This window comes from Brachycentrus maculatus, unplaced genomic scaffold, assembly GCF_059751285.1.
Source record: "Brachycentrus maculatus isolate JH-2025_06_01 unplaced genomic scaffold, ASM5975128v1 h1tg000304l, whole genome shotgun sequence".
Classification (NCBI taxonomy): Eukaryota; Metazoa; Arthropoda; class Insecta; order Trichoptera; family Brachycentridae; genus Brachycentrus; species Brachycentrus maculatus.
In genome coordinates, this window is record NW_028281054.1 from 425,001 (window position 1) to 437,206 (window position 12,206).

Here is a 12,206-nt window from a genome sequence, read left to right on the forward strand (position 1 = left end):
TTCGAAGACACAATGTTTATGCTTACGTCATTTAAAAAAAAATCATGTCAAATAATAGAAAAAGTTGCTTTAAATTTTATTTCAATTATATTTGAATATAATTCATTGTAGTAAAAAGCTTGACATGAAGTGAGTTCAGGGACCTTTTTTTTTTTTTAAATTATAAAAAACCTAGGGTATGTATGAGGAGACGCGTGGATGTGTAAGAGGCGAGGATTGTTCGCAAAGACGGTTTGGTGTGGCGTTCTACTCTCTCTGCCTACCCCTGCGGAGAAACGACCCACAGTGCGACTCGCCTGCAGAAACTGCGAGAATAAGCCGTGAAGATTCCTAAGGGACCTGGCTGGCGCACAGTGGCGCGAGGCGACAGTAAAGTGGACAAAATGGACACTTCCGCTTTAGTGTGCTGCTGGGAATGCTACATACTTGAATGACATTTTTAGTTCCGGGAAATGGGCCACAGGAAATAACGGGTGTCGAGCGAAATAAAGGAATATTTCGAAATATCACAAGTCTTAACCCTTTGGCTACCAAGACTTTGGGGTTACTATGCTAGAAATGCTTGCCAATTATGGCATTCAAGCTTTTTAACGGGTTAGTTTATAATTTATATATGAAATGACAAAATCCAACACTGTTTTTTTTAGAGTCTACTAAATTGTATTTATTTAAATTATTTGTACATAATTTATTACAAAAATAAAGCCCACCATCTCTAGCTTTTACTTTATGACAAAGTTAAATGCAAAGTTGTCCGCCTCCGTAGTATAATGGTCAGCACGCTCGGCTACCATTCTGGAGGACCCGGGTTCGATTCCCATAGGGGGGTCTAATAAATATAAATGATTTTTTCACTCTAATATTTATTCAATATTACCTTGGACTGGTACCTGAAGCGGAGGGCTGATCACCTTTCCTTTGTGTGTTAACGATCAAGATAACACTGCGTTTATATGATGCAGTGCCCTATGCACCATTGGGGTGCGGATAAGGGTTCGAATGAAAAAATTAATGAAATTGTATTAACAACAAAATACAATGAAGTAGACTCTAATAAACCAGCGTCTGATTTTGTTTATCCCTTTTTTAAATTCTTTTACATTTCACAACATAATATAAATACATATACAAATAAGTAGAAAAATATAATAATATAAATACAAAAAATGATCCCACAAAGGCATGGCCTGTGTGTGGGTAAACAATATAATTTAGGTCATAGTAAAGGGCACTGGCAAGAATACAATAGACATTATAAGAAGTAAAATTATATTAAAATTTAATAAATAAATAAATTTGACATTCAATATATAAATTAAAATGGAGTTTTAAAAATTAAACGCCAAATCTATACATACAACATTTTGAGTGTGTCCAAATACTTGTTCACAAAATCTGGATTATCTCCAATTACAGGAGTTATTTTCATATTATTTTTTGACATCTCATCAAAGATGAAGAAGAATATGGAAGTCTGGGCATTTACGGGGCTTACGACCGTCATAGGCTGGTTTGAGTGATCACTTTACACACGTGTAATGTTACACGTGTGTAAAGTGATCACTCAAACCAGCCTATGACGGTTGTAAGCCCCGTAAATGCCCAGACTTCCATATTCTTCTTCATCTTTGATGAGATGTCAAAAAATAATCTATACATAAATGATTTTTTCATGAATATTTTTCTAAGATACTTTGTGATAGTACATGATTAACCATGATGATGACAAGGTTCTTGTCGAAACGGTTGGAGAAAAATGTACCATTAAAAAAGTGGTTTAAAACAAAGTTGTTTTGTTTTATAAAGTTTATAAATAAATTAGTTTATAATCCTAACATTGGAGCGCATTGAGTTATATGTACAGGAGAACTATATTAGAGCCAGGCAACACAGACCATTTGTTCTTTCTGAGTGCAGAATTGATTTACCATCTTTAATACCTGTGGGGAGGATGATTGGTCTGCTGAACAGCCTGCCAAGAGAGGTGGATCTGTTTCATCTCAGCACTACTAGATTTAGGGTGATTTTGTTATTGTCTTGTGATTTTTATTTGTTTTCATCATTTTATTATTTTTTGTATGCTTTCTTTAAAAAAAAACAGTTTTTTCTTTTGTGCATTTAAAAAAAATATATATGAATGTATTTTATTTATTGTTTCGGCATTAACTTCGTGGTAAGACATGTTATGATGATTATAGAAAACACTTGTTTTTTACCACTTGAGTTTTATTAAAGACTACATGTTTCAGAAGTTAAACTTCCATCATTCAGGTCTGTATAATAACTAAAATATAAAATATAAAATTGTTCTATAAATAAGTTAGTTATTATAGTTATTATACAGACCTGAATGATGGAAGTTTAACTTCTGAAACATGTAGTCTATAATAAAACTCAAGTGGTAAAAAACAAGTTGTTTTCTTCAATCATCGTATATGAATGTATGTATGAACATTGAAATTCGCTGTAATTTTTATTTTTATTTATTTGGGTTGAAAACAGCGACATTTATAAAACACAAAATTAAAAGATATCCACTAAACAAGTTAATTGTAGTTAACCACAGAAACATAAAGATTAGTACAAAATACTTTGTGTGGATCTAGCAAATGAATACTTCTGTAATGCTGTCATGTACATGTAAATTTTAATAAACAAATATATAATAATAATAAAACCCTTATCCGCACCCCAATGGTACATAGGGCACTGTGTCATATAAAAGCAATGTTATCTTGATCGTTTATACATGAAGGAAAGGTGATCAGCCCTCCGCTTCAGGTACCAGTCCATGGTAATTTTGAATAAATATTACAGTGAAAAAATCACTAATATTTATTTTACCCCCCTTGGGAATCGAACCCGGGACCTCCAGAACGGTAGCCGAGCGTGCTGACCATTACACTACGGAGGCGGACATAAACAAATAAATTATATAAAAGTGATGAAAGAAATACCGCGATTTAAACAATAATAACATAAAGAATTCAATAATAAAATGTGTTCGATAATTTTTAAACACCCGCGCCATAAATAATAGATAATTTATAACATTTATCGTTTACATACGAAAAAAGATGGAAGTCTGAACATCCTAGTGCGTTACGATCAGGCATTTGGCTGGCGTAAGCGATCACTTTATACCCCTTTGTAACAAGTTTTTATTGTTCATATTATTTTTGACATCTCTTCAAAGATGAAGAAAAATATGGAAGTCTGGGCATTTACAGGGCTGACGACCGTCATAGGCCGGTTTAAGTGATCACTTTACACACGTGTAACATTCACCAATTCTACCCATTATTGACAACCACATCACTCAAATTTTTGGAAGTTCTATATATATATACGAACCAATTTGGAAACCTTGTTCTTGAATCACTAGAACTTCACTAGAGACATCTATTGGTGAGATGTAAAGAAGCTTTTTACTAAGCAGAAACTCTTATATTAGTATGTGAGGTAAGTTTTTATTGCATTTATTACAAGGTTTCTTTTTTAACACTTAGCCAAGTTAAATTTCATCTCCGAAAATAATCCAATTTAAAAATAATAAAAAATCATTTATTTGGCAGTCACCCAGTGGAAGGATGTTTCTGCCAGTGTCAAATATTATTTTTATTTACAAAGCAAAACAATCAACATAAAATAATAATAACAATTAATACAGAATTTCATAGTTGAAATGCGTTTAGCTTTCTCATTTTAGAAATTATGACCGTAATTTAGCTACGTATTGGTTCCAAATGTTTTAATTTTTAAATTTTTTAAAAGGATAACCCGCAAAGCCCCCTATTTTAGAGGCTTGTCAGCAGGTAGGACAGTAAGGATAGGGAAAGTAAAAATGAAAAGTACATCACCACCCTATCATCACTAGGTTGCTAATTTTTTCTCTTAAAAATAGGTATCTATCAGTAAATTCCAAGTATTATATTTGAAGCTAAGTGAATTTACACATTGTTTACGGTGTGCACATATTTGTTAGTTTCACAAATCTTATGTTGCGAAAGTGTGCACATTTTTGTGCATTTCAGTTACCTTCAACTTTATTTACAAAAAACAAATCTTAAACGTCAAATTTCTTGTCATGTAAGCTTTGCTGTGTAGCAGGTAAATCACTTTAATACTAAAAAATATTATCGATTATTTATTCCCCATTTGCCCCTGTGGTTTAATGGTCAGCGTGATTAGCTACCGTGCTGGAGGTCCCGGGTTCGATTCCCAGGGGGGGTGAAAATAAATATTAGTGATTTTACACTGTAATATTTATTTAATATTACAATGGATTGGTTCCTGAAGCGCAAGAGTGATCACCTCGCCATCGTGTAAGTAATGATCAAGATAACACTGCGTCCATTCGATGCAGTGCCCTATGCACCATTGGGTGCTGATAAGGGTTATAAGTAAATAAGTAATTTATTTCCCATTATCATTCTTTCGATGGGATCTAAAATTGCCCGCGTAAAATTTCACTTCTTTAACAAACAATGCCGTGAACAATAGGTTGACAACTACAATATAGAGGAAAACTAATAATTAAAATGGACAAAATAATTTATTCTTTAGTTAAAAATGTTAATTGGTACAATATACATTACCTTGTTGAACAAAACGCCCTGGTGAAGAGATTAGTGATATGCAGGGCAAGTGCCGTCTCATACCTATATTTCTCTTCCACCATATACCTCACTTCATCGTGGAAACTGAGGCAGAACCTAAAAAAACGGGAAATTAAACAAAATATTAGGTAATGCATATCAATATTAATTTTCGACCCCATCCTATTATTACTTTTAATTTTAGGTCCCAAAAATTGCCATAAAAATTTGGCTGGAAACAATCTTTCAGGCAGGTGATACATATTTTTTTTTGGGGTCAAGGGATCTTGCATTCCTTATGTTACTGCGACCATATTAGGTTTATTGTGACCTCCCTCTGTATTACAGCTCACTGCCAAGACCTACATGAGTCATGTAACTCACGACCTGTCTTGGTGGTAGGAGCTTCACCTTCTCAGAGTCTAGTAGAGGTCCTCCAAGGATGTTACTTCGTTTGTGAGCGAGTGCGTCACAATTGTAGAGAATGTGGATTGGCGTTTCGTTATCCTCCATACAAAATCTGCATACTGGGGAGTCATGAAGTGACAGGTGATACATAAAACGTGGAGGTGTTTTTTCTGATCAGAAGGAATTATGAGTGATAATGCGATAATTGAGAGTGACTTATCAGGAATCATGAATGACCCAGAGGGAATCAAGAAATAATTGCGAGTGACTCAGTAGGTATTATGAATGACTATGTAAGAATTGAGAGTGACTTATGAATGCTAAAATATAATTATTATTGAATATGCAAAGTGTGAGTGATCCAGTCAGTATTTAAAATGACTCGGATATGTAAATTAATTATGAATGAATGGTTGTCTCTGCATATGAACATACCCTCTTAACGCATCGTTGTTGGGTGGTTTTTTCATCAACCCTGACCCTTATTATACTTGACTCAGACAGTCTGCCGCCCAACCCTCAGTATACTAATCACATGTAACCGTAAAACCCAATTTTGATCTGTATAATGTTCTATCACCCTCTACCAAAAGTAAGCAAATAGAATGCTTTTAAGCGTCTCCCGCTCTCTATAAACACTGTGTTTAAGATGCTTTTAAGCGTTCCCTGTAAACAATGTGTAAATAACCTTTTTGATGGATTTTCTGATGTCGGTTATCTCAAAAGGAGAGAAGAGATTGCCTGGAGAACCTTATCACGGTCTTGAGTTATCATTGTGGTGATCACGTTCCTCAGACACAACAGAGGACAGACTATGGGAAAGGTCTCGGTTTATAGGACCCAACCCTTGTTTGAGTTGACCACTGATACCAACCTAGCCTTGGATCCGGTCAGCCAGGCCATGTTCACCAGCATAAGATGCAGAAAGTCCACAGCGCCTGACTGGACAACCCAATTGACGGCAGTCGGGAGATGGCGCTTTCGCAACTCTCCATCGGCCATCAGAGCTCTGGTGAGTTGGCAGTTGAGGAATGGCGTTCTGGGAGTGTCGGAGCCTAAAATTATATCATCGTCAGAGTGACCAAAGATAGACATGACCGTAGAGCATGATAAAAAAGATCACGTCAATCATAATGTTATAAAAACAATCCTTACATATACATTAAGGAATTACTCTCATATATCGCAAGAAAACACCTCCCAGCGAATTACACAAAACACCACTAACACATTTAATGGTAACATACATCGAACTACAAGATCCGAAATACAAGAACGTACCAAACAAAAACGCATACTTCTTTTGGTCAAAGGAACTTCGAACAGGATTCGGATCTCACATACTAATATAAGAGTTTCTGCTTAATAAAAAAGCTTCTTTACATCTCACCAATAGATGTCTCTAGTGAAGTTCTAGTGATTCAAGAACAAAGTTTCTAAATTGGTTCATATATATAGAACTTCCAAGAATTTGAGTAGTGTGGTTGTTAATAATGGGTAGAATTGGTGAATGTTACACGTGTGTAAAGTGATCACTTAAACCAGCCTATGACGGTCGTAAGCCCCGTAAATGCCCAGACTTCCATATTCTTCTTCATCTTTGATGAGATGTCAAAAAATAAAGGAACTTTGATTATTATGCCCAAAGTTGTACAACCTGCTTCCATAAGGTCATTAAAAATGTAAACTAAATATAAAAGAGCTATTCATAAATTGATAATGGAAGTGGGTCGATCTGAAATAGACCGCATCATTCGGCCATTTCAAATTTAATTGTATGTCTTTAACAATTTCGTTTCATATAAGTTTATAAATGAATAATAAACCCTTATCCGCACCCCAATGGTGCATAGGGCACTGTGTCATATAAACGCAGTGTTATCTTGATCATTTACACATGAAGGAAAGGTGATCAGCCCTCCGCTTCAGGTACCAGTCCAGGGTAGTATCGAATAAATCTTAAAGTGAAAAGATCACTTATATTTATTTAACCCCCCCTGGGAATCGAACCCGGGACCTCCAGAACGGTAGCCGAGCAGGCTGACCATTACGCTACGGAGGCAGACATAAGTATAGTTTATAAATTAATATTGAAAAATGTGTCCTCGGCACGGGAAAGCTCAGTGAGAGCGCATTATAAAAATATGTAATTTGAAATTATGCATAAAAGTAAAATAAAAAAATCTTAATTGTATCAGTAAATTTCAATCCTTTTCTACTTGCATTTGAATTTTTAAATTACATTTTCTTCTGACCATTACCTGCACCAAATGGCGCATAGGTTACTGAATCATAATGAAGCAGTGTCATCTTGATCGTTAATTACATCAAAGCAAGGTCTTGACAAACACATGTCAGAAGGATGTTGGTTAAAGATATCCCTTAGACTGTTTTAAATTATAAATTAATTAGTATATTATAACATTTTGAGTGTGTCCAAATACTAATATAATATAATATAATATAAGAGTTTCTGCTTAGTAAAAAGCTTCTTTCCATCTCGCCAATAGGTGTCTCTAGTGAAGTTTTAGTGATTCAAGAACAAGGTTTCTAAATTGGTTCATATATATAGAAATTCCAAGAATTTGAGTAGTGTGGTTGTCAATAATGGGTAGAATTGGTGAATGTTACACGTGTGTAAAGTGATTTAACTTATTTCACTTAAACCAGCCTATGACGGTCGTCAGCCCTGTAAATGCCCAGACTTCCATATTCTTCTTCATCTTTGATGAGATGTCAAAAAATAGTATATTATAACCCTAAATAACATATTTACCTGCTATTTCTTCCAGCCGATTGAACATGTCCGATTCGGTGCCGCCGATCCATTTCGGCTTCTCGAACATGTCATCCACCGTTTTCCCGTTGCTCTTGGCTACTCTGGTGGCGTGGTAGCCCAAGAGCGTTCTCTCATCCTCCGCGGGGGTGTAGTCGCTGCTCCCAAAGACCCGTTCGATGTACTCAGACTTGAGGCGGTAGTAACGTCGACCCTTCGTCGTGCTGAACATCTTTTGCGCCTTGGTTTTGGCGTCCAAATCCGACATGGCCGGGTTGAATTGTTTCAGAAGTCTTTCCGAAAAGTTTTGGCCAGCACCTACAAATATTTTTTTTTATAAAAATTAAGATAATTGATACAGCAGCCGTGTACTAAGCTTTGAAAATAGGTGTCTGCGGAGAATTTAAGGCGTGCGGTGGTTTGACTTTGTGAGGAATGAAGAGTTAAGGCGTAGGAAGCAGCAAATCTTGGTCACAACTGTCGTCAAGAAAAGGCGATTCAGTTGGCTTGGCCATGACAAGCCGACAGAAAAGCCTCGAGACAGTTTGTGGACTCCATATGCTCCACCTAGGGAGCGGATATGGTTTTTTTTTAAATAAAAAATAAAAAAAGATTATTGATTCAAGAAATAAAAACTTATAAAGCATTTTTTTTTTCTTCATCTTCTCATTCATGATTTAGGCCTTGTGGCCTATTTTTAAGAGAGATTAGCCTCCTACGATGTCAATTCTCAGCTGTCATCTCTTTGGGGGTCTGACCTGGAGTCGTCTACTTTAGGGTTGGCCGCGTAGTGCAATATGGGGGAGTCTGGATGATTCCGTTCTCCTCACATGCGCTAACTATTGTCTACTAAGTTGGCTTCCCCACCTAACATCATCTTCGATCTCACATATTTCTCTTGTTTAAATTTGTATTTTATAAGGGAAGAATGCAAGAGATAAGCATTATCCTTAAAATTAAGAAAGGCGTCGGGAGATGTTTTGGGTATGTGAATTGAATGAATGAATAAAGAAGAGTAAAACAATAGAGATCCTCTAAGAACAGACTCTTGTATCAAGAGTCCGTGTAACACAAGAGAAAAGAAGAAGAATTGTTAGCTAACTAACCAACTAACCATTACGCCGCTTCTCCGCAGGGGTAGGCAGAGAGAATAGAACGCCACACCACTCTGTCTTTGCAAACACTCTTCACCTCTTCCACGTTCATGCATCTCCTCATACATACCCGCTGATTATTTCGACTCCTAACCTGACCGCTTTCAAGTATTTGGCATACCTGATCGTGCCAAGTTTTTCTCAGTCTTCCTCTGCTCCTTTTTCCAAGTACATTTGCCTCATAAATTTGTTTTTCCGTTCTTTCCTCACTCATTCGTACCACATGTCCATACCATCTCAACACACCTTTATTAATTTTATCGATAATGCTTATCTCAGAGGAATTGTTAGATAACAAAAAGGTCAGGTTAGGAGTCGTAATTATCGGCGGGTATGTATGAGGAGATGCATGAACGTGGAAGAGGCGAAGAATGTTTGCAAAGACAGAGTGGTGTGCCGTTCTATTCTCTCTGCCTACCCCTGCGGAGAAGGGGCATGATGGTTAGTTAGTGAGTTAGTTAAAAATGAAAAATTAAGCATCTCACCATAGATTCTGGCGTAATTGATTACTTTGGCATGGTCCCTGGTGATTTGGGCAGCTTTGGCAGTGTGACTGTGCATATCGGTGCCATCTGCTTTAGAACCCGCCAATGTCATCCAACCGAAGGGCGTAGCCCCGTGCAAACCAAACTGGGAGTCTCCGAGTATAGCAGCTATCCACAACTCCTGTGAATAAATAATCATATCGTAAAACATCAATAATCATATCGTAAAACACCAATAATCACAATAAAATGAGCATAAAATATACAGTGAAACCTCTTTCTATCGTTTTCAAAGGGACCTATTGAAATAAACTATGAATGCGGGAAAACAATGAATGCGGGATAAAGAAGTCAATACACAAGGACATACGATCGAGTAAAGATACCGTCCTCCCAATCTGCATAACCATTACATAGTAGGTGAAAATTTTAAGATTACAAGTTTTAGATGTTAATAAATATATTTATTAAAAAAAAATACAAAGTTGAACAGAACCCAAAGATCTTCAGACCTCTTCTGCTGTATCCATCACAGAAGATTTCAATAGTCTGTTCCATACGTTGAAATATTGTCGTCGAATGTAACAAATTGAGAAAATTAAAAAGAATGTACAAAAAAATCAGACAAATTATATAAAATATGTAGCATAATTCAAACGATGAATGCGGTAAAACAGTGGATAAAAACGATCGATGCGATCTATTTTTGTATGAAATTAATTTGGGGTAGAAGAAATAAACGACACATCCGGGAAAACCATTATTCGAGGAACGATGGATAGAGGTTTCACTGTACATACAATATTTGTTACGAAATGGCAGCCATCACAGCCACACATCTACCTGCCGAGGCGTTATTAGAAATTTTAACTCTCGCCACTCTGTAGGCCAGACATTCTGACCCATATGATTCTAGTAGGCAGCTCTGTGAGCCACAATGTCTGGCCCGGCGCAGGTATAATTTTAATCACTGATTTCTCTATCACCCAAGTATATTCTGCCAAATAATATTTCAGATAAATACAGTTAATCTTAATTAACATAGTCATACGTAATGCCAGACAGAGTGTCCCAAATTAGGGAACCAAAATATTTATTTTAATGGTAGGAAAACGTCACATTTTTTTGATCAGAGTAGCTGATCAGTTATGAGAAAAAATGGTCAGAGTGGAAAGGGTTAAGAAATAAATTCCCAAATGATGGACTTTAATAAATAATAAACATTTTTTTGATACAAGGCTTACTTTTTTTAAGACTTTTTTTTTTGAAATATTCATATAAAAAAATAAAATATTATTTTTTGGAATGATTTCATAAATTGCTGTTATTATTTATTGACTGTGTAAGGAATGAGGAATTTGGCAAAGAACACAGCAACCCATGGTGACAACTGTCGCTAAGAAAAGGCGATTCAGTTGGCTAGGCCATGTACTGAGCATGCCTCCCGAGAGTCGCCATCAAGATTGCCTTTTTTGCAAGGCATCAGGTTCCCGCTGTATAGAACATCCGCTGCTGACAATCTGTCGGCATATCGCTCACTCCTTCCAACAACGTCATATTTAAAAAAAAACTTGATTTTTCAGGAGATAGTGTTTAAAGTTTAAGAATATAATAAAATGTATTAAAAATAAATATCAAGCCACATATTGAACTTTTTACTGTGCAACAGATCTTTTTAAGTAAAACCTGAAGGTTTTTTCTCCAATTGAAAAATACTTAGTATATTTAAAAAAATAATTAAACAATACCTTTTCTTCAAAATGTAAAAATAAAACTTTCTGCCCGGTAGCGAGTAAATATTGAGTTTAAAATATGCTGCTTTTGTTGGGATATAGTACATTTTCTGGGCATTCCGAAAACATGCACAACTGAAAATTGACCATTTTTGATATATGACGTTATTGAAAGGAGTGTGCGATATGTATAAGGAGATGCTGAATGAGGAAGTAGTGTGGCATTTTATTCTCTTTCACTGGACCTGGGGAAGCGGTGTGATGGTTAATAAGTTATTTTTGTTGTTGTTTGTAAAATGCTAACCTGTGAATCCACATCAGCTCCTACAAAGCTGTAACCGGGAGGACATTGAATCATCGCTCTCAATTCCGATCCAATTCTCTCCTTGTGGGTATTACTAGCAGTCATCCAGGTAGGCTCCATGGCTCTAAATAAAATAATAAAAATATATGTATTCTATTGTGTGTTGAATTGGTTTGGACATGTGCAACGTATAAGTGAGGAAAGAACGGTAATACAAATTTATGAGGCGAATGTAATTGGAAAAAGAATAAGAGAAAGACCGAGTAAGACTTGGCACGATCGGGTATGTCAAATGCTTGAAATCGGTCAGGGTCAGGAGTCGGAATAATCAGCGGGTATGTATGAGGAGATTTATGAATGTGAAAGAGGCGAAGAATGTTTACAAAGACTGAGTGGTGTGGCGTTCTATTCTCTTTGGCTACACCTGCTGGGAAGTGGCGAATATTTCATTTTATTTATTTGTGTCAATTATATACATATTTATAAATACATTTATATAATTAAAAATTATCAATTAAAATAACGTCCTCACTGAGTTTTCCCGTACCAGGGGCACATTTTACAAATATTTATTTATAAAATTGTAATTAAAAAAAATGTTAAAACAATCAAATATGACATGATACGATCTATTTCAGATATGAAATTATCCATTCATGAATAGTTCTTAAATACTGAGTTTTAATGTTCAATGACTATGCATAATGGAAGAAGGTTGTCAAAGATCTTTTGACCAAAAGAGGTGTTC

The 12,206-nt window shown here is 35.8% G+C and overlaps 2 protein-coding genes across 2 annotated transcripts in view; both read right to left on the bottom strand.

Moving 5' to 3' along the window:
• LOC148304785 (putative RNA-binding protein EIF1AD) overlaps nucleotides 1-12,206 on the bottom strand; it is a 75,112-nt gene that overhangs the window by 49,328 nt on the left and 13,578 nt on the right. The window lies entirely within an intron of this gene.
• PolG1 (DNA polymerase gamma, catalytic subunit tam) overlaps nucleotides 1-12,206 on the bottom strand; it is a 36,046-nt gene that overhangs the window by 10,262 nt on the left and 13,578 nt on the right. The window contains exons 11-15 of the mRNA XM_088267736.1: nucleotides 11,459-11,582; nucleotides 9,422-9,602; nucleotides 7,783-8,100; nucleotides 5,881-6,061; nucleotides 4,599-4,715 (exon numbers count right to left, since the gene is read on the bottom strand). Coding sequence (XP_088123862.1) covers nucleotides 4,599-4,715; nucleotides 5,881-6,061; nucleotides 7,783-8,100; nucleotides 9,422-9,602; nucleotides 11,459-11,582 — 921 coding nt within the window. The remainder of the gene's footprint in view (nucleotides 1-4,598; nucleotides 4,716-5,880; nucleotides 6,062-7,782; nucleotides 8,101-9,421; nucleotides 9,603-11,458; nucleotides 11,583-12,206) is intronic.